The 24,302-nt window shown below is 35.7% G+C and overlaps 1 protein-coding gene across 1 annotated transcript in view; it reads right to left on the bottom strand.

Annotated features, from left to right (window-relative positions):
* mrc2 (mannose receptor, C-type 2) overlaps positions 1-21,636 on the bottom strand; it is an 83,674-nt gene extending 62,038 nt beyond the window's left edge. The window contains exons 1-2 of the mRNA XM_030141707.1: positions 21,329-21,636; positions 2,684-3,100 (exon numbers count right to left, since the gene is read on the bottom strand). Coding sequence (XP_029997567.1) covers positions 2,684-3,100; positions 21,329-21,446 — 535 coding nt within the window. The 5' untranslated portion in view covers positions 21,447-21,636. The remainder of the gene's footprint in view (positions 1-2,683; positions 3,101-21,328) is intronic.
* Positions 21,637-24,302: the final 2,666 nt, after the last annotated feature.

Raw genomic sequence — 24,302 nt, 5'->3', positions numbered from 1 at the left:
AACAATTTTCTGCCTGTTCCTAAGTGTTTAGTGTCTTTGTAGATCTGATCCATAATGCACATGGAGAAATGATAAGTTGAGGCAGAATATTGTTAAAATTGCACTTATTTTTCAAAGAAATTTCAGTTTTTTCAGGTTATTCACATCTTTTTTGTTTGAATAGTTTATAAAAGTAAGTATTTTCAGAATCTAATGTTTTTGTTTTTTTTTGTTTTTTTGCACTAAAACAAAGACAAAAATTTGGAGTTGTCATTATTTACTTTAGGTTATCATGCTATTATTTTACTGGTGCGGCCCACTGGAGATCAAATCGGGCTGAACGTGGCCCCTGAAAGAAAATGAGTTTGACACCCCTGCTTTAGACCTTTAATCTTTTGTTTATAGTTGTCCTAAAATAATACATTCTTAAATGGTAGAAATGTATAATTAATGTCAGAAAAGGATTCGCTATGGAGATCTAGTGGGTGTGTCTGGTGACATTGTGGGCTCAGTAATATTGAACAGGTGAACTGTGTTTTGCTGTTTTGAAGTGTATGAAACTTTTAAAATATAAGTTAAAGTGTGTTTGATTTGAAAAACACACATTTCAAGTGAGCTCTGCATTGTCCTTGACGGCAAATAGCAAAAAGACAGTAAATTAAAGGCTGTGTGGGTTTTAAAGGCCATTACTGATTGCTTCTAAAATCTTAAAAGCAGATATCGTTGCTGCCATAAAAATCAAACATATAGTGCTTGACGGTTTTTTTTGTGTCACTAACAAAAAAATTCAAAAATCTCCTTCCAACAGTTTATTATTTAAGTGTTCTGAGATGACAGGTGACCTCTGCATCTACTCTTTGCCTGTTTTTTCTGAAAATCAACCCCTTGATGCCCAGATTGTGTCTATTCATAGGAAGGGGTTAAAAAAATATGTGACTGATGGCTGTAATTATCAATCTCTGATCAGATTCGGTCAGATTCCACTTGGATGTGACTCAACTCCTCTACATGGAAGCTTGAAAAAGTGGCTTTACTTTTCTATGACATGAAACCACAGCAGGTTTATCTACTTTTCTATTTGTTTTTTTTCCCTCTGATTTCAGCTCCAGTGGGTTTAATTAGTATATTAGTAAAACATTCACTGTTATGTTGAGCTGAGGTAATAAATACCTAAATTAACAAATCAATCAATAAATAAATGCGATAAAAGTAACCAATCATCACATCTGAAACTGATCATCCAACTGAGCACAAAATGTAGGTAATTCTTGTTACAATTTAGATTTTTTTAGCGATTATTTTCTCTATAAGCCAACAATCTGTATTATAAAAGATAAGTAGCCTCTGTGTGCGTGTGTGTGTCCGGGTATTCACACAAAATCCAGAAAGAGCTGACTGCTGCAGTTTGGCATACTTATCTATTTATGATCAAGGAAGACACTAACAAAAACGGCAAGTTGATAGGACCAATATTTTGGGAGCTATTAGTAACTTTGGAATACAATAGCCTTACAATCATGTTGCTATGGCCAGAATCCTTTGGCGGTGACTGCTGGACAAATGCGGTACAGCATGCACGAATACAGAACAGCATACAAACTATCACATCTAGAACTCGTGGATCCCCACTGGTCAACATGCTAGTTTTATTAATGTAAATGATCGGCTGTTATTGGAAACAAATTACACTAATACTGAAATAAGATCAGATCATCACCTTCTTAAAATACAGTAATTGCCTCTAATTTTTTGACAAATATGACTTTTTTGCATAAATCATCAAAAGCTCAATTTCTGGTTGAGTTTGTTTGTGTTTCCTGAAAAACAACAACAACAACAACAACAACCACCCCAAAACAAAACAAAAAAAACCCAAAAAACTTTTTTGGAAGGTGAAGAAATGAGACTGCATGATTCAATGGGACAACCTGTACAACTAAAGATAAGATAAGATAAGATAAGATAAGATAAGATAAGATAAGATAAGATAAGATAAGATAAGATAAGATAAGATAAGATAAGATAAGATAAGGGACATTTGTAGTGTTAAGCAGCATAGGGATAGAACTATTAAAAGTAAGGATTAAAGTGAGAAATATAAAGTGTACAGTATAGTGTATAAAGATATATTAAGTAGCACTCAGTAGAAACAGCAACAACAAATATGCACATAAAATATTTAGAAAATAGCAAGTTACGGACTTTTACAACCGGTCTTGCACCTTGCTGGAGGCCATATAATCTGTAATGCACTGGAAAAAATCCAAATCTTACCAAGTGTATTTTTCTCATTTCTAGTCAAAATATCTCATCACACTTAAAATCAGACATAATCACCTAAAGAGTAACTTTTCAGTGAGATATAAGAACTTATTTTTAGACAATAGATCTTGAAAATCTTGTTTCAAGAAATCTTACCAACATAAATTTTACTTGTTCCACTGGCAGATTTTGTTTTTTTCTTTGCTTAATTCAAGCAAAAATATCTTGTATTAATTTTTTTTAAATGTGTTTTTTTCCTTTTTTTTTTTTTTTTTTCAATTAAAAAGAAAAGAAAGAAAAAAAGAAAAAAAAAGTTTTTTTTTCCAGTGTGATAATAATTACACAACTTAGCTACATAAAAAAACATTTAACTTGAATACTTGGCTGTAAATGAATTAAAACTTAACAAAAATAGACACAAAAGATTAAAAAGCGTCCTGACCTTGGTATGTTTTGGAGCACAGGTCCTGATCCACACCATACAGCCTCCACTTGAGCTTGGCGGGGTTGGAGGTTGAGGTTGAGGTGGAGGAGATGTTCCAGAGCGACAGCGATGGAAGGTAGTTGTTAAGGTTGTCCAACACCTGGCCACAGCTCCAGGTCCAGCGGACTCTGGGAGGCTCGCGGTCACATGTGTAGGCGCCCAGAGGAGACCGGTCCCATCTGGAGCTGTAGTTTCCAGTAGTGACGCCCAGACACAGCGAGGCGCCCAGGTTGAACAGCCGGCCCCGGGTCACCCACTTCCAGCGCTGGTTGGCGTCCTCACAGGAGGGCGACAGGATAAGGGAGTGATCCCGCACCCCCAGGCATACCTGACCCCCCTCATGGAAGAACGCAAACGTGTCAGAGTCCGGCGGCGCTGTGCACAGAGAGAGGCAAACAACAGCATCAATCATTCCGCCTGATGAACACAGGACTAATGTGTGAACCTGGATCAATATCTCCATTAATGGGATGCATATCTGTGTGGGAGCTCATTCACAGTGTCCCCGTCTAATCCACTTCAGACCTGTGACATTAATCCTCTGATAATCATGTAATAACCCCAAATCCTGTGTACACGTAACATTACAGGCATCTCAGCAGGAAATAATTGCTCAAATGTCATTAACCCTTTCATGCATAGTGGTCACTCCAGTGGACAGTTCTTCTACATCTGTTCTCTTGTATATTCATGGGTTTTGTTGTTTTCAGTTCCATATCAGCCAACACAGTGGACGCTCATGCACCATCCCATAATACACTGACATTCAGACCATTACTGTAACTTTGCTGTTCTTGATAAACCTGATCTATAGTGACATGTTTGAGTGTAAATCAATTCCTAATAAAAATTGGGAATATGATAAAATGTAAGGAAACATCAGATTAGCTGTGTTAAAAATGTTTTGATTTGATCGTTTTCACACAGTTTATCACTTTCTGATATTTGTATTCTTTGCTTCAAAAATTAAACGCACGGTGTCCAGCGGAGTGGACATTTTTAGAACGCCACAAAAAATTATGAGGGTAGAGTTGTTTCTGTATTGCTTCAACCAAAAAAAAAAAAAAAAATCAATTAAAAAAAAAGAAAAATTTCAATTAAAAAAAAAAAAAAAATTCACTTCAAGAAAAGAAACCCTACTCAATCAAAGTTAAAAAGTCTTCAAATACAGTTTTTTGGATCTTAAATATTTTTTGCATTCGTCTTATTTTGCTACTTTTAATTGTATTTCAGATTATTTTATTGACTATTTTACCAGTTAAATCACCCAAAATTGCTTTATTTGACTTTGTTTTCTAGTAGGGGAATGAACCACAGTACATTTACTATGCTACAAGTACAAACCAAAAACAAATATTTTCACTCAAAAAAAAAAAAAAAAAAAAAATCACGTCACTCAAAAAAACAAAAAACAAAACATTTTCAATCAAAGAAAAAAATGTTCAAATGCAATTTTTTGGATGTTAATTTTTTTTTTTTTTTGCATTCAACACTTTTTTTTCCTTTGATTGAAATTTTTGTTTTTTTATTGTAATTTTTTTTTTTTTTTTTTATTAAAATATTTTTTACGGTTTCAGCAATAAAGAAACAAATGTACCTTCATAAAAAATAGGTTCAATAAAAAAAACCCAAAAACATCCATTGCATTGTTTTTTCATGCCTAAAGAGGAATAAAAACACTCGGGAATAAAATCTCGGCTAAGGTTCTCATAATTCACGCATGAAAGGGTTCAACTGTAAAAAAGTGGCCGCACATGTTTGCCCTTAAATGCATGGTTGCTAATCTCTGTTGGAGTATTTTTCCCCATCATGCACCGGGTGTCAGGAATTCACCCCATTCTACTAGTCTGACCTGGAATTGCCTCTACGGTTTGTGGTGTCTGTTTCTCTTGCAACAGTTGGCGGTTTTTGCAGGAGAAATTAAAAAGGGATCAGTGTGAGGATTCTGTTACATTGACTTAAATCACCGCTGGTGGAATGTGGGGAAAAAAAAACTTGTACTCCAGTACTGTACGTAAATAATAATTGGAGGAAATTATACTTTACTTGTGTATTCCCAGCTGATGCCACTTTATCCTTCCACGACATCTCAGAAGCAAATAAACGACTTTTTAATCCAATACAGTTGTCTGCTTTACTTATGTTTTACATTACAGTTTCTTCGCCTTCCTGTTCAGCGCACAACACAAATCTACAAATTGTAACAATTTTGAATGTTTGTGATAAACTGAAGGATTAACTCGCCTTTATGAGCAAAGGAAATTCTCCTCCTTAAACTAAATAAACTGAAGCTTGGATTCACAGGAAAATGTCACAAAAGCTGAAAACAGGCCTGGTTTTCTGAGATCATGAAAAGCTACTTTTTATGTTTCACATCTTAAAGAATACGATGCATCACTGTAGATTAAACTATCAGCAGTGCAGAAAGTAGTTAAACCTTAAACATCTACAGTAGTAAAATGTAACCAACATATAAATGCCACAGTGAAATTAATCAGAAACATCATAAAACACTGACAGTTCTACTGAAATTCTAGCCGTTATGTTGATATGTTCATATTTACAACTACAGTTCCATAAAAGCTGGGGTGCAGAGTGAAACTTCCATAAAACAGAACGCAATAATTGGCAAATCTCCTGTTCACATCAGAACAGAGAACAAGCAGTGAAAAGTCATACTTCATTTGATGGCAGCAACATGACAAAATGATGGGATGGAGGCAACAAACGGTAGGGAAAGCAAGTGTCACTAAAGAAAAAAAAAAATCAGCTGTTGGATCTTTTCGCAGCTAATATGAGTGAACATAACATGAGTGAACATCTTAGAAACGCAGAGTCTCTCAGAAATAAAGATGTGCACAGATTCACCAACATGAGAAAAACTGCATCTAGAAATTATGGATTAAATTCCGAATAATGTTCCTCAGGGTAAAATTGCAAAGACTTTGAATGTCTCATCATCTACACTAGCGAATACAATCAAAAGATTCAGAGAATATGAAAAAATCTGGCAAGGGACGAAACTGAAAATCAACATTGATCTTCAGGCCCTCAGGAGGCACTGCATTAAAACAAGACAAAAAACAAAAAAATCAAAACAAGACTCTGTCATGAAAATCCCTGCATGGATTCAGGAACACTTGCATCATCTATGAACCTACAAATGCAGGTGAAACCTTGGGTCCTCCTCAAATTTATGACCCTCTGGACACCGTCGTGGCAAAAATGTATATACACAAGAAACAGATATTCACACATCATTTGTGAAAAAAAAGCTAAGCAAAACTAATGTATGATGATTTAATATAAGATTTTTTTTGCCACAAAGGTGTCCAGTGGGTGAAAAATGCTAAGCGATGTAAGAGTAACAGACATTGGATTATAAAAAAAAAAAAAAACAGTAACTAAAACGAAAAGTTCTTGCCATAATTCATGCCACAAGTTGTAACACAGCCAAAATGGTCACCAAAAAATAAAAAATTACAAAAGTTGAGAAAACATACAAAAATGCATACGGAGGACAAGAGGGTTAAAGCTCCATCATGCAAAGAAGAAGCCATATGTGAACATGATTTAAAATGGACTGAGGCCAAGTGGAAAACTGTTCTGTGGTCAGAAGAATCCAAATTTGACATTTTTCTCTGAAAATCGTGGGTCAAGAGGAGAGGAACCATCCTACTTACTATCAGTGCTCAGTTCTAAAGCCTGTATCTGTGATGGTATGGGGGTGCATTAATGACTATGGAAAGGGCATGATCAATGCAGAAAGGTAGATAAAAAAATTTAGAACAACATATACTCCCATACAGATGACATCTTTTTTATGGAAGATCTTGCATATTTCAACAAGAAGAGGAGATGCCACACAGTGGCAAATATGGGTCAGTCCAGACTTTTTTTTTTATAAATGTGTTGCTGCCCTCAAATAATCATGATACATTTCCTCAGTTTCAAAGAGTCTATGGCTACGTTCAGACAGCAGGTCTTAATGCACAATTTGGATTTTTTTGTGTGCTCGTCCATATTACACATTAATTGCGACTTCTATCAGTTTTGAGTATGAACTGAATGCGACACTGAAGTGACCTGCAAAAGAGGTCCTGATGTAATACGTGACCATGCAGGTACGCACTGTGTTTACAGAAGTAAATACGTTTTTACTGCCACTTCTCCAACTAGGATGCAGAATTGTGACGTTTTTCATATTTCAATGACGTAAAGGTCAGATAAATCCGGACTGCCTGTTCAGACTGATGTTGCATTGCAAAATATGAGATGCGTATCGGATTTAGGGCCACATATGAAAGTGGCCTGGGTCAGATTTGTGCTGTACAAACTGTCTTTAACAGATCAGATACAGATCACATCGGGGGAAAAAAAAAAAATCAGATTTGGGCCACATTTGCCTGCAGTCTGAACGTAGCCTAAGAGATTTACCAACTATTGCATTCTGTTTTAAACTGTTTTGGGATTGAGGTTATACTTGAGGTTTTAATTACTTGAAGTGGAGCATTTTCAGTGTGGTATTAGTACTTTTGGGTAAATAAGTGACTATTTTTCCTGTCAACAAATGTTTACCTCCTAAGACCCAGGAAATGTCAGCAAAGTACAAGCATTTTTGGTTTTTTATTAAATAAGGGCCTATATTGGAAACATCATGATGCAACAGTTTTATCAGATGCAATTTTTAAAATTTTTATGGAACGTCCTTTGTGGTGGACAGTTTTCTTTTCTTTTTTTTGTATAAAGTTGTGAAACTCTTGTCCACAAATGTGGACAGAAAACCCATAGCTGGGTCTTAGGAGGTTAATCGCATTATTATTTTATCACTATTACTCATTTATGCTTCCTAAAAGGTGAAAGATCTGCACAGTGTCACCTTTATTGGCACCATTTCAGAATGATTCTCTAAGGAGCTACAGTCATGGAAAAAATTATTAGACCATCAAAAGTCATAAAAAACAATGGTTATGCAATCAAGCACTTACTCTTGTGTGTATCATGTGACTAAAACAGACAGAAAAGAAAACATGGAATACTTAAAAACACTGTTTTTGTCAGTACAATGCAATAGATATTGATGTAAGAACTTAAGTGATTTTGGTTATTATCAAGAAAACCATGGACAATGGATAGATATCAGCTTTGAAATTAAACTCTAATGAGCTATTTTTGTTGTTGTCATTATATTTGTCCAAACAAATGTATCTTTAGTTGTACCAGGCATTAAAATGAGCAAGAAATGGAAGAAAACAAGGGTGGTCTAATAATTTTTTCCGCGACTGTATAACTGTGTGTAAAGTGTTAACCCACAGTGTCCTCAATGAGTCATAATTATCCAAAATAAATGTGAAATAACAGAAAGTAAGGAGTTGTTTTTAAAAGCTTTCACAGATTCAGATGGATGGATCAATGCCAGGATGAGTAACTAAAATTTCGGGAACAAAACCCAACAGCCCTTCTCAAAAAAAAAAAAAAAAAAAAAAAAAAAGATGTGGTTTTCTGTTTTTTCTTCTCTATTTTTTTTTTCTTAAATGGCTTGGTAACGTAGAAGCGAGTACTTTCACAGCCCAGCACTGTGAATATCTTGCGTGTGGTTGTGAGAGAGTGTGTGAGGGTGGTAGAAAAAGACAAAGAAATACATGTCAGGAGTGTAGGAGTGAGTCTAAATTGGAGCTCTGTTAAAAATATTAAAAGAACTACCCCAAAATAAACACCAAATCCCCTCCTCTCAGACCTGAAAATCAGAGGAGAGGAGTGAAACGCTCAGCATTCCTACTCGGCGGGCTCCTGTGAGAGGCCAGGAAGTGGGGTAGGTGGGAAAAGATCACCGGGCATTTGGTTGAGAAAACACAGCTCTAGTATCGCGGGTACTTGAGTCGGCTCAGTCTGAAGCAAAACCTCTCGTTTCCTCCTCCCCCGGCCAGAGGCACTCCAAAACCTCCTGCACCGCTTTTATGGACGCAACAGACAATGGAGTCCCATCAAAAGCTCCATAAAATTCCCTGTAATCTGGAGGAGACGGTGGACACGCCCCTCTTCTAGCACTCAGCCTCTGCGGTTGAGTTTCTCAGAAGCGGTGTTAGCTCAGTTGGGTCGGTAGCAGACACAGTTACAGAGCGGCTCGGCGCAGTTAGAAAACACTCTGTACGGCGTAATCGCGTATATAATTAAGAGCCTGATCTTTTTTTGTATAAAGCTATCCGTCTTACAGTAACACCCAGCTGTTGGGCTTGTTTACCGACTGATATCGTCCATGAAACAGGGATGGGATCTCAGAAAGGACCCGAGTGCCGACAAGAATAAAAGGAGTTTTTTAACAGAAACATCACCGTTGGCTTGATTTTTTCCATGAGGTCGTTTCCAGTCAGTGTAATTAAGGCAACATAATCCACAGCTGGATGAAAAGTTCAACAAAGACCGGTGGAAAATCACAAGCATATTTTACACCAAATCCTCCTTTCCTTTACTTCTTAAATTATATCTGCAATTCAGATCTTATATTTGTGTTCATTTCTAATATATTTCTTTTTTTTTTTTTAACAGATTTTTTATTTGACATACACATATAGACAGACATCCAAAACACATTTAGGAGTTGTATAACATGTACAGCTTCCTTTACTTCACACTATCTCAAATTCATGTTCCCTTTTATTATTTTATTTTTTCTCTATGGACTATGTCAGGGGTGTCAAACTCATTTTCTTCCGGGGGCCACATTCAGCCCAATTTAATCTGAAGTGGGCCGGACCAGTACAATAATAGCATGATAGCCAGTAAAGAATGACAACTCCAAATTGTTTTAGTGTAAAAAATAACAAATAACATTAAATTATGCCAATATTTACTTTTACAAACTATCTAAACAAAAAGGATGTGAATAACCTAAAAAACATTAAATTTGTAAAGAAACATAAGTACAATTTTATCAGTATTATGCCTCTACTTAACATTTACACATGCATTATAGGTCAGATCTACAAATGCAAAAAACATTTAGTAACAGGCAGAAAATTGTTAAAATTGCACTTCATTTTCTTTAGACATTTCAGGTTGTTCATACTTTTTCAGGTTATTCATATTTTATTATTAAAGGACAGTTTGTTAATATAAACATTTTCATAATTTAATGTTTTTTTGCACTAAATCAAAGAGAAAAAAATTGGTGTTGTCATTATTTATAGGTTGTTATATTATTTTTAAATTTGATGCCCTGTTGAACCGCATTATGTAATAAAAGTTCAAAATGTAATAAGAATGTTTTTCAGGAAAATGTAATGTGCTAAATTAATCTTTGAACTGTGTGGTTAAAGTTCTGATTACATTACCTGTAGCTCCTGTGACTAATTTCTTCTAAATTGCTCTGAAATTATATTAATTTGGATTGTTATTACATAATGAACCATGTAATTACATTTTTTTTTAAATAAAAATGTGTCAAGTGCATTTTGTAATAAATTTCTCAAATTGTAATAACTTACTACATAATGTGAAAAAATGTACTATATAATGCGTTGATGTAGTTTATTACAAAATGCATCAGCTTATTACATAATGCAGCTTTATTACAAGATGGCGTGACATTCTTATTACATTTTGAACTTTTATTATATAATGGAAATTTATTACATAATGCGGCTCAACATGCCCTAATGTGCACTTTGCAAATTCATCCCGCGGGCCGGATTGGAATCTTTGGTGGGGCAGATTTGGCCCCTGGGCCACATGTTTGACACCTGTGGACTATGTTTTTGCGAGTAACAGCCAGTCGATTATACTTAATTAACATAGTTCTCACTCACAGTCCATTCTTCAAGTGCTGTACACATAAAAAGCTTTAAAAGAGAAATCTAATATCTTAAATCTGATATATTTCTGAGCTTTTCTGCATATTTTTTTTTTGCAATTTTTTTGTTTTTGATGTGACACAGGATATCATTCCTGTCTGTGGCCATCAGACTGTTTAACTCCACCTTATAACCACATAATTATAATTACACACAACAACAGTTTTGCACACTTATTATGTACAGGGGTTGGACAAAATAATGGAAACACCTTCACCTCAAGATGATAATGCCCCAATCCATACAGCTAGAATTGTTAAAGAATGGCATGAGGAACATTCTAATGAAGTTGAGCATCTCGTATGGCCGGCACAGTCCCCAGACCTCAACATTATTGAGCATTTATGGTCAGTTTTAGAGATTCAAGTAAGACGTCGATTTCCACCGCCATCGTCTCTAAAAGAGTTGGAGGGTATTCTAACTGAAGAATGGCTTAAAATTCCTTTGGAAACAATTCACAAGTTGTATGAATCAATACCTCAGAGAATTGAGGCTGTAATTGCCGCAAAAGGCGGACCTACACCATATTAAATTATATTTTGTTGATTTTTTAAGGTGTTTCCATTATTTTGTCCAACCCCTGTATATGTATATTTCTGTTGTCTAGTACATACTGAACAAATTGCTGATCTAATTTTGGGTCTTAATTGAGTGTTTTAATATGTACAGGGTGGGGAAGCAAAATTTACAATATTTTGAGGCAGGGATTGAAAGAGAGTGTATGAGCAATTAGTTTATTGAAAGTCATGAGAATTTATTTGCCACAAGAAGATTTACATAATAGAAAATGTTTTTATTCTGTGTCCTCCTTCTTTCTCAGTAACTGCCTTCACACGCTTCCTAAAACTTCCTGAAACTCCTCAAATATTCGGGTGACAACTTCTCCCATTCTTCTTTAATAGTATCTTCCAGACTTTCTCGTAATAGTTTTGCTCATAGTCATTCTCTTCTTTCCATTATAAACAGTCTTTATGGACACTCCAACTATTTTTGAAATCTCCTTTGGTGTGACGAGTGCATTCAGCAAATCACACACTCTTTGACGTTTGCTTTCCTGATTACTCATATGGGCAAAAGTTTCTGAAAAGGTATGGATAATAGTGTTAGGTATGATTATGACATCAATATATGTTTGGTTTCAAAATAACTGACGTAGTGCCTGCTGAGAAAAAACAACTAAATGTTCATTGTAAATTTTGCTTCCCCACCCTGTATATGTTTGTAAATTTAGAGCTTTATTTTGTTTTCTGTTGTATTGATCATTTCTTTCCTGCTACTTTTTATTATACTGGAATGGAGCAACTGTAACACCCCATAATTTCCCCTGGGATTGATAAAGTATTCTGATTCCCGATTGTTTGTCCTTTTCTTTCCTTGTATCAACCTTGGTTTTGTCACTAACAGACATCTCATATGTACATTTTTCAGGTTTTTCTTCATTTTTCACCTTTCTGCTTCTACTTTGTACTATAAGTAGTTTTTACTTTGCATTATTGTGCATCAAGCAACATCAAGACTGATTTCAACCTAAATGTACTGCAGGACAAAAGCACAAAAACGACAAACTCTTAACGCATCTATCTGTAAATGTCCCGCATGTCAAACAAAACTAACACACAGACTAAGGCTGCGACTAACAGCTATATCCAACGTTGATTTGTAGTCGATATAAAACGCTGGAAATGATGAAAAAATGCTCCTAAAATCCAACATCACATCCTGATATTTCTTTTTTTAAGGCTCAGAAACAAAAGATATTCAGAAAATACTCAGATTTAACGAGCAGTAATCAGAGAATTTTTTTTTTTTTTTATATTTCTCCTACAAACTGACTGAAACTGAGGGGTGAATATCAACTAATCAAATCAGTGTAATCATTGGAGCCTCAAGTAGACAAAACAGATGAAAAATAACCTTGGAGAAAAGGTGTGAGAATGTTTCTAGTTCTGTTGAAAAGTAATTTGTTAATGTTATTTTCAGCTGTATTTGAAGATAGTCTTAAAATTATGTGTTTCAGTTAGTGTCAGGTACAAATGCTCCTCTAATGGCTACTTTTTACTTTTATATTTCAGAAAATTCACTAAATTCACTTCTACTTCAGTAAGGACTGACTGACTGTGCTGACTTTTGCCTCATTTGGCCTCTACAGCGCTTCACATTTTGAAAAATTAGAGAGTTATGACTGATATAAAACATGATGCAATTATTATAATTATAAAATTACACACAATTATACAAAACAAATTACACTGCTATGCAAAAATGTTAGCCACAACCAGTACAGTGCTGATCTTGATGTAGTCAGTTATAGAAGTTAATACATACAGTTGTGGAAAAAATTATTAGACCACCCTTGTTTTCCTCAATTTTTGTTCATTTTAATGCCTGGTACAACTAAAGGTACATCTGTTTGGACAAAAATAACGATAACAACAAAAATAGCTCATGAAAGTTTAGTTTCAGAGCTGATATCTATCCATTTTCCATGTTTTTCTTGATAATAACCAAAATTACTTCAGTTCTTACGTCAATATCTATGGCACTGTACTGACAAAAACAGTGCTTTTAGGCATTCCATGTTTTCTTTTCTGTCTGTTTTAGTCACATGATACACACAAGAGTAAGTACTTGATTGCATAACCATTGTTTTTGATGACTTTTAATGGTTTAATAATTTTTTCCGCAACTGTGCATGCTAGTAAAATAGTAATTTGTCATTTACACAGAGAATTAAAGGGACTATATGTAGTATTTACACTTCTAAATCTGGAAAAAAATGACATAAAATTATCATTAGAGTGTTTGGAATAAAAAGTTCTGAAGTAAAGATATGAACTGAATGTATTTACAGCGACGGGCTGTGGGATTTATGTGACCACTAGAGGGAGTAGTGAGCTACATGATGGAATGAGAACCGCTCTAAATGACACAGCTCTAAATGAAATGAATGGAGTTTGATGCTGAAACGTCACTGTTTCTTCTACATGAGTGAGTTTGATTGTGAGGCTTATGAAGGTACAAAGGTATTATGGGATGTTATTATCTTTGCTAAGTTGCTGTTTGTTGATCCAGGGTTCAGACTAAACTGTGACATTTCTGACCTTGTTTGTTCGATTCCAAACAGATCTTTAGTGCAGATATGGACAACACAAACTGTACAGAAAATGGACATGATTTGTGGTTTTACTGTGTCTGTTTTCTGTCTAAAAACAGAGCAAAGCTAACAGAGCTATAATGTAAACTATCAGCTGATGCAGCACATGAAGATTATAAGACAGTGTGTTTTAGACCGACTCTCAAAATAAGTGAAGAAAATGTGATGATATTATAATACAAATGTGTGTAAATAATGAGCTTTATACTTTACAGTCTGTGCATACATAGTGATGATTCCTTGGTGGTTTTGATCCTAAGAGTGTTCTTGTACATGACTTCCCCCTGCTGTTCAGGTTTTGGAATATCAGTACTACATACAAGCCTTTTTATGATGTCTTTATTAAAATACACTAGTGCTGACTCCAACAGCATTTGTGGGAATATCCTCACACCAACCCCAGACCAGTAAAAACCAGCATTACACAATTACAGTGTGTGAAAATAATAAAATAAGCTGAGTGGTAATATGTTGACAATATAAGACACGGGTTGTTAAAGCTTTGAAGCCCTCGACAACCTGCAGCTGAAGTCTCCAGGCACACGGAAGCGAATTCAAATAGAAGTTTTAATTCCAGACTGGAGGGGACACGACGGAGCGTTTGATGTGAGAAAACTCGGGGGCAATCGGAGAGAGTGCAGAATTCCAGATTAACTTTAAGCCATTGAGCCCTGTGAAAGCTAAGCCACAACAGCTCTCCTGCTGTGATCTCATCCTCCTCTTCTGCCCTGTCACCCCGTTTTTCAACGCTGAAGACAGTTTCCTGCAGAAGAGAGAGGCCAAGAACAACCAGCACAGAGGCACATATTCCCAGAACCATCACCTCCTCGGTTCAGTCATGTGTTGGACCCGGCTTGTAGACAATACCCAGGAATGTGTATTGGCCAGTGTTGTGCAAGTTAGTTCCCAACTGTAATTCAGTACAGATTACTTGTTACTGTTATTTCAAAGTAATTCCTTACCTCACAATATAACTGTCTCATAATTGTAATGCATTACATGACTCCTGTATTACTTTTGAGTTGCATACAGACTCTTGTCATAAATGGTGTGAGCGCAGTAGAATCCAACCCTCCTCAGAGTCAAATAATAACCCCCCCAATATAAGAGACAGGAGAGCTTTGGGATGCAAGTAATGCTACGGTCTATGATGTTCAAACAGGGGGTGCGGTGCCGATGATGCCGGTAGATAAATCTGCAGTTGATAAAGAATTCTAACTAATCACAGAAACGTTATCTTACCTTTGTACGTTTTAGGAGTAATGCGTTACAACTGTAATGCATTACAGATTACTTTTTGCTGTAACGCAGGAGTGTAAGGCATTAATAATCGATTTTCAGTAATATTTTGCTTGGTACTTGTTCAATAACACACTTTTCGCTCATAATTTAATTGCTCAAATAAAAACAAAAAACAGCAAGACCGTGAGACCTTAAGGAGCCAAAAATGTGGCAGGAAAGTTCTGTTTCCTGTTGGTGTTCAGCTAGTGGGTGAAGATGGCAGTAGACAGTCCATCATTCCATTGTCCACATGGTCGTATGTTCATTACTAACCCTAACCCTGCTTTACAGAAGCTAGTTAGCATGATCCCTGTGATCAGCTAAGGTAAGCTAATGTTTCTATGTGGAGTCATGTAACACATTACAATTCTGAGACAGTAATATTGTAAGACTACGAAAGCTCTCGGAGAGCGCAGACCTCCATCAAGGCAGATCAGTGCCCCCCCGATCACCACCAAAATTTAATCATTTGTTCCTTGTGCCAGTATCAACATTTCCTGAAATTTTCATCCAAATCCATTCATAACTTTTTGAGTTATCTTGCACATGGACAGACAGACAGACAGACAGACAAACCAACGCTGGCAAAAACATAACCTCCTTGGTAGAAGTAATAAGGAATTACTTTTAAATAACAGTAACAAGTAATCTGTAATGTATTACAGTTTGGAAGTAACTTGCACAACACTGGTTAACTTGTCATTGCTGATTGCAGGGATCATGCTAACTAGCTTCTGTAAGGTAGGGTTAGGGTTAGTAATCAACATACGGACATGTGGACCATGGACTGTCTTCTGCCATCTTCACCCATTGGATGAACAGGAAGTACAACTTTCCTGCTGCATTTTTGATTCCTTAAGGCAGTGGTTTCCAACCTTTTCTGTCGTGACCCCATTTTAACATCACAAATTTGTGGTGACCCCAGACATTCTAAACAGAGACATTTTTTTGCTAAAATGAATCTGCTTTTCATCATGTAATAGTTTGCTATACTATGTTGCAAATAATCATTAATTTTAGATGACATTTAGTCTATATAATGTATATTATTATGGACGGAGGCAGAAAAGCCAGATGTAGATTACTGCACAAAGTGAGAATTTGATTTTCCTTGGTCAGGATATGTACAGTCAGTCCAGCTTGGATTTACAAGGCTGACAATTAACACTGAACAAACAAGAACTCAAACTATGAATTATGAAAGAGCTGCAACATCTGAAACTGATCACAATGAACATTTGAAAGATAAACAGTACCACAGTGCTTCAGTTGTTTTTTTTTTTACTAGAAATTTCAGGCGACCCCATTTGAATTCCAGGTGACCCCACGTGGGGTCCCGACCCCAGGGTTGAAAAACACTGCCTTAAGGTCTCACAGTCTTGCTGTTTTTTTTTCATTTGAGCAATTAAATTATGGGTGAAAAGAGTGTTATTGAACATGTACCGAGCAAAATATGAAAACTGATAAGACATGCCTTACACTACTGTGTTACAGCAAAAAGTAATCTGTTACTGTAATGCATTACATTGTAAATACTGACACTGGCTAATCAACACCAAGTTCTGGCTTGAGATATCACAACCTCAACCAACTTATCCTCATCCAATGTAAAAAGAATCTGCACTGGCTTCTCCCGGAACCTCTTCTTATTTTGACAGATGTCTGGGATTAACAAAACAGACCTTTAGCTGGTCAGTGGGACAAAATGGTAACCAACAAACAGACAGGAAATTCCAGCCTGCTGTGTTTGTTTCTTTCGTGTTTTATGGTGGTCTGGACTTTGAGGCAATGGAAGCTGTTGATGGGTTTTAATCCAACCGAAAAGCACATAGGTGGGGTGGGGGGTGGGGGTCAGAGAGGAGGGAGTATTTGCATTTCGCAGCCACACTCAGAGCTAAGTCCAAACTCTGGGGAAGTGTATCAAATTTAGAAACCAGAGTAAGAATAAGCGCGACCAAAACTTTCCATCACTCCTACACTTATGACCTGTATAAGGGGAATAGGGATTTATTGCAGAGCAGGCAAACTGAACTGAGAGTCTCTGTCTGTAGTGCTCAATTTTAGGTCTGAAAATTAATTTAAATGGGTATTTTGTGAGTTCACCAAGAGTTGAAATCCCTCCAACAGCCCTCGTCTTAAGCTACCGGCAAAAAAAAAAAAAAGTCACCAGAGAGCACCATGAGAAAGAAAACACTGCATGTTGTTAGTCTGAACGTCTATATAAACACTGACGAACAAATATATCAGAGTAAGAACAATCAAATAGCAAATCAAAGCTATTTCCTGTCTCGCGTAACAAATCCAGAGACAACATTCAATATAACAAATCAACAATGATTAGTTCCCCCTGAAATCCTTTCACGTCGCATATATTTGGTCTGAAAGTGATTGAAACGGGATCGTAAACTTCAAAAGTGCGGGGGAGTTTGACGGCAGATGGATGAAAATCATTTCGAAATGAAGAAAACTAAGCCTCTGCAAAAAGAGCCGCAGATTATTTAGGATGCATATCTGGTGGTGTGTTCGTATGAAATGCAGAGTAAAACCATATAATCTCTGAACGTCAAGATTAAACACAAAGAGTTGGATCAACACTGAATGACGTGAGTATCACAGGTTCAGACTGTAGGGAAAATTATAATAGATTTACTAAAAAGATACTTCTTATGGTTGGAAATGGGCTAATACTGACTTTTCCAAACTTTTTTTTGGGATCGCAAATGCATCAGACAAAGCAGTAGTATATGATGTAAATTAACAGTGTTGTCTATAGAGGACAGGCATCAGTTGTAAATGACCTAAAGTGGCACAAAGGGCAAAAATGATATTAAATAATGATGTAAAAGATGCAACTCATGATGTCATTTTGTGAATTTGGATCCTGAGGAGACACAACATCTACATTTTTGTTCTGGAGCTGTGAAACAACTGGACTAAAGAGTTGAAATACTGACTTTATTTCCACTATTTGTTATGTATTCTCCAGAACAGTCCACTTTGTGATGTTTAGGAGCAAAATATTTCTCATGTTTAGACAAAAAGGGTGTGTTTATGTATGAGATGAGCAACAATTATGAATGTATTGTTTCATAAGGAATAAATAAAAGTCTGCAGAAGGTATAATGTAAACCATGACAGACGCCTTGTATGTTCTTAGTTACATTCAGGAACAGAGACGGGCAACGTAGAAATGAAAATGATCAGTTTCAAGGTTTTACTCTTTTGACCTCGAGGGCATATAGTGAAACTTTCTCTGACTGTGTCAATTTCTTTAAGGTTGATGGTAAAACTGGGTGATAATGGCAAAAACAGTTTAATCTCTATTTTTATTCAGTTTTATGAATGATTCTGCTGACATGAACTGAAGACAGAATGTGATCCAAAACTGTACTTTCTATACTAAAACTATGTCAAATATGACTGAAGGAACACATTCACTGTTTATATGTTTCAATCAAAGAGTCAGTTTTAAAATTTGGGCATTTTTTTCATCATTTTCAGAGTGAAAACTCCAATTAATTTACTTAATTTGTTCAGCCCTGGATGCCAGTGATGGAAAAACCTTGACTTTTTGTTGCAGATTTTATTCCATCTTGAGAAATAACATTGAATATTTTAAGATAGTAATTTATTCTTTGTGGCTACTTGAACTGAAGCCAAAGCAGGATGAAAAAATACACTTTCTTTACTAAAACTGTGTCCTGTATGACTGAAGAGATACATTCACAGTTTAAATATTACAATAAGTAAAAAAGGCTGTAGGTTGAATTTTTGTTTAGCAAGAAAAGTCTTCTGAGGAATAATCTTCAAAATTCAGAATTCAGGTATTTTCATGAATTTCTCAAAGAAAAAGACCTACACTGTAAGAAATTTCTGTAATTTCTACTGTAAAAAGTTACAGTAGCTTCTTGCTCTAACAATTTACAAGGTGTAACTGCATATTGCAATGCATTATGGGCAAAAAATATTTATGGTAACTTAAAGCATTTGTTCACAGTATCAGACTGTAAAATTACAGGATGGTTGTGTTTTCACTTTGTCCTGACTGTAAACGATACAAATTATTACAATTACACATTGTTAGTATTAGAAGGAGGGCATGAAGGTGGACACAGGGGAGTGGACCCCACATCCATCCACTCAATAAAGTGAAAGGAAGACATTATTAGCCCACAAAATTTAAATGTGATTCAAGTAGTAACTTCATGCAATATAATTTGACCATGTAGATGTGTATTTTAACTCAGCATGTAATGTAAACATGTCAAAACCAGCATTTTAGTCAGAATAATGTTTCTTTATTTGTGTGAGTGACTGTATTTCACATTATTTTATCTATATTAGTCATGTTTCATACAGAATATAGTGGGACTCAGAATGCACTGTTTTTGTAAATGTCAGCTAGCAAAAAACTGGATAAGTTAAGGTAACGCTAGCTGCGTACATTAGCCCTGTTAGCATGGCTATACTCGAACTGGAGCAGTTGAAGCTAAAAAAAAATACAATTAATGGTTGTTTCTAATATTAAATAACAATACATTGCTGTAATTTATCTACAGCAAAAACTTGTAAAAAGTATCCAGTAATATACAATAATTATTTTTACAGTCATTAGCAAACAATTTTACAGCACTTTAACTGTAACTTTTTTGCCTGGTATTTACTGTAAATTCTACAGGAAATGTGTTAAAGTGTATTAATAGAGCTGATCTGCTTGACATTTACTTTTTTGTTGCAGATTTTATTATTTTTGTGAGACTTTTGTAAAGAAATAACAAATTTTACCCCTACAACTGTACATTGGTGTCTCGTAAACCCATAAAATTGGGCTATTTTGTGCATTTCGAACATGCCAAAAAACCCCAAAAAACCCCCAAAAAAACCCAAAATAAAACATTCAAATGGACAGAATCTATCTCCAAGCACATGCAAGTCTGAATTTTGCATGGTCGAAAAGGAGTAGGACGAAGTATGAACTTATTTAATCCTACCCCTCAGTGCTTTTACACCTTTATCGCTAACATGATACAAGAGTCAAACAATAATATTTTCATAATTTTAACATCAAACCACAACAAATACATAATGCAGTAACTGAATTACACCCAACAACATGATCATGGCAGTCCAGTCATACAAGCAGACTCAACAATTCAACCATTTTCTTCAATAATTACAGCAGATTTATCCATACGACATCATCCATAAACAAACAGTCCTTATTGTCATTATTAAATACTGTACCTCACAAGAATCATTTTTTTAAATATCTTTTTTTAAACTGAATTATGTTTCATATTTGTTTTATCTCCACACACAATTTTACTCCACAGATGGTGACAGAAACTTTTTAACGTAGTGCGTACTTTATGAATCTTTAAATTTAACTTTCCCCTTAAATCATGCATGACATGAAAATAGAACAACTGACTGAACCTGATCTCCAAAAAAAAAAAAACCCCAAACATTATTGTGATATCAGTCTGATTAAATAATAAATGTGCTTTTGAATGAATTTGTTAGTAGGTGGTGCGTTCAGGGTCTCACAGCTTTGTTCGCTCTGATTTTACAGCTTTGAAAACACTTGAAACTGAGACTTTATTCTGTTTCTGGGCCAAAAACACATCCCATTACTTCACCCGTGTTGCAACCTACTTCATCATCTCATTCAGTCCAATAGGGAGAGGGAAAAAGATCACAGAAAACAAAGTGAATGAAGTTTTTTTTTTTTTTTTTTCTGCAGAGACAAAAGCTGCATTAAGTTGGATGTTAAAGGAATTCACGGTGCGTAATGGGATGTAGTGTACTGGTGTGGAGGCTGTTTGAGGACTGGACTGAATGTGTTAATTGCAGTCTGTAACAGGATGTAAAGGTCACATCTGCCTCCAGGGTGGCAAATGAAGCGTCACAACACGTCACTTTTACAACGCAGCCTTTAAAAAAAAAAAAAACCATCCGGCACAGAAATAGAACAAAGACATCCCAAAACGCACCATTTCTTTAAATAGATAAACTTAGTGGAATTATAGAAATCACAATAGAGGAGTCAAATCCTGCAGCCCCCTCCTTCCTCCTCCTCCTCCCTACTTTTTCCCCACATCTGGTTCCACTCACGGCTCGGACTTTTGGTTCGTGGCATACCAACGCACCAAATCCACAGTACGCGTAAAATACCTCCAAATATGCGCCTTTTCTAAACCGGAGCCCGATTGCAAAGGTAGAAGCATGCAGAAAAGATCCCAAAAGTCTGACTGATGTTTTTTTTTTTTTTTTAACTTTTCTTTGAATGAAATTAAAAGAGTTGTTTTTTTTCCTCACCCGTTGCGCTCCTCTTCAGTTCCAGACTAAAGATGAATAAATATAAAGTGCATTTGTAAAACATATGTTGCCATGTTCTCCTTAATTCCTTGTTTTGGTGACGGTCGTTGCTTTGCATGCTCACGCAAACACACACACACGTAGGAAAAAAAAAACAAAACAAAACCACACACACGCACACACATACACGATGTGAAAAAGAGGAGAGAGAAAAAAAAAAAAAAAACCGAAGTGAAGCCGGATCAGCAGTGTGTGTGAGGACGGAGGATCCGGAGTTTGGCCGCTAGAGCTCCGTCTGCCTCTCACTCCGATGAGACGGGAATGAATGGAGCGGCGTCAACTGCGTGTGTGTGTTAGTATGGTTCCCAACATGAGGTCCGCGGACCCACAGGCGGCCGCGAAAGGGCCCCCAAATGGCCGCCCAGTGTGTTTGATGCAGCTATAAATAGAAGCTGGTCCAGGGATATAGGAGTTTTACACTGAATGATGAGATTTATGAAGCATCTGAGAGGAAGATTATGTAAAAGTACAAATACTTCACTGTGGATAGGCTTAACAGGTAGAAGTTCTGCGATCAAGAGGTTATATGTAGAATTTCTACCTTTAAATATGAAAAAAAAAAAACAAAAAAAAAAAACCCAACCCTAAAATGATCATTATCAGTTCAGTAACAGAATGCAAATACCTTTAAGTTGCATAAAATGTGGGACATCTTATGTTTCAAAAGCTATAAAACCTGAACAATTATATTTTATAAAGATTTCCTTTTCTTTTTCGTCAGACAGATTAAAAAAATAAAGTTAAAGGGGTCATATTTTGCAAAACCCAGTTTTATTAATCTTTGATACCTTTATTTGTGTATTTGGGGACCATAATAATTCATAAAGTTTGAATTTGAACTCTGCAGGTGCTCCAAAGCTACACTGAACAAAAATATAAATGCAACACTTTTGTTTTTGCTCCCATTTTTCATGATCTGAACTCAACAATCTAAAACTTTTTTGGTACACAAAAGGCCTATTTCTCTCAAATATTGTTCATAAATTTGTCTAAATCTGTGTTAGTGAGCACTTCTCCTTTGTCCTTTGCTGAGATAATCCATCCACCTCACAGGTGTGGCATATCAAGATGCTGATTAGACAGCATGATTATTGCACAGGTGTGACTTAGGCTGGCCACAATAAAAGGCCACTCTAAAATGTACACTTTTACTAGTGGTCCAGGGGGGTCAGAAAGCCAGTCAGTATTTGGTGTGACCACCATTTTCCTCACGCAGTCTTCTTCATGAATTCTCTGAAACAGCTTTGGAGATGGTTTATGGTAGAGAAATGAACATTCAATTCACAGGCAAAAGCTCTGGTGGAGATTCCTGAAGTCAGCATGCCAATTGCATATTCCCTCAAAACTTGTGACATCTGTGGCACTGTGCTGTGTGATAAAACTGCACATTTTAGAGTGGCCTTTTATTGTGGCCAGCCTAAGGCACACCTGTGTAATAATCATGCTGTCTAATCAGCATCTTGATACGCAACACCTGTGAGGTGGATGGATTATCTCAGCAAAGGAGAAGTGCTCACTAACACAGATTCAGACAGATTTGTGAACAATATTTGAGAGAAATAAACCTTGTGTGTACACAGAAAAAGTTTTAGATCTTTGAGTTCAGCTCATGAAAATTGGGAGCAAAAACAAAAGTGTTGCATTTATATTTTTGTTCAGTGTATATTTATGTTCATTAGGAAAAAAATCGAGTGGATTTCTACGTGTTACAATTCCTGCTTAATTAGGTATGTTCTATAACAAGTTATGTCACGACATTTGGACATATAAGGTCAAGACTTCTGATGATAATTGTCAGCAGCAGCGGTCGTAGTAAAAATTGAAAATATGTCCAAACTTTGAGCCGATTACCTAAAATGTTCAGTTGTTGTTGGAACACAAATGGGTGAATGGAATGGGACAGAAAGCAAGGTCAACCACCGGGGTGGGGGTGGGGGCATGAAGTGGCTCATTTGCATTTAAAGGGACAGCAAAGAGAAGGGTTATGTGATGTATATATTATTATTATATTTTCAGTAGACAGTATGAACCGGATCAGACAATTATATTTTATTACATCTATTCTTTACAATAATATTTAAAACCTTCCATGTTTCCTACAAAAACATAATTCAATGAAATACATGCTTTTCAAAATGCTCCTTAGCAATAAACAAAAAAGTGGCTCAATTTAGCTGATGCCATCCTATATTTCTTCTTTTTGTGATGTAGTTGCCCTTTTATATATTTCATTTGTTAATATATTATTCAATTGTCAGCATAATTTTGTGTGATAGTTTTTATATAATCTTTCCTTTTGCACTTTAAGAGTCTGCAGAGCTGCTAATCTGATTTATATTGTTCTTATAACTGACAATAAAGATTTATTCTTTTCTAATAGATCCTCAAATTTAATCACCACATAAGAAACAATTTAAAAAAAAATCTAGACTGCTTCAAATTAATCAGAAATTACATACCAGTAGGTTCAGTATTGTGTATTACCATTATGTGGAATATTAGCTAAGATATAAAGGTTTTGGTGGATTCTGACATAGAAAACAATGACTAAGACTGAAATAAATAAACAAATGGAGTTTTAGGTCAAATGTTTGTGGTAATTAACACCTCACAAATTCATTTTAAAGCTACTCAAGGACTTCTGAGGTCTAATATTAATAAAATATTTAATTTAAGACATTATATGATCATTTAAGGACCTGTAGATACTCTATATATTCTGTAAAATTATGTTTGTGGTGCTATTCTATTCTATTCTATTCTATTCTATTCTATTCTATTCTATTCTATTCTATTCTCCCCAAAAAAGTCAATACATTTTCCTGTAAAATCCAGTATTTTTAAGGGGTTTAACTGAAAAAGGAGGAGAAAACTCAACAATCCAGAGTTTTCACTGGATGAAAAACTGTAATCT

This window comes from Sphaeramia orbicularis, chromosome 8, assembly GCF_902148855.1.
Source record: "Sphaeramia orbicularis chromosome 8, fSphaOr1.1, whole genome shotgun sequence".
NCBI classification, from domain to species: Eukaryota; Metazoa; Chordata; class Actinopteri; order Kurtiformes; family Apogonidae; genus Sphaeramia; species Sphaeramia orbicularis.
The sequence above is the reverse complement of the archived record's forward strand: the minus strand, read 5'-3'. Positions and strand labels throughout refer to the sequence as shown.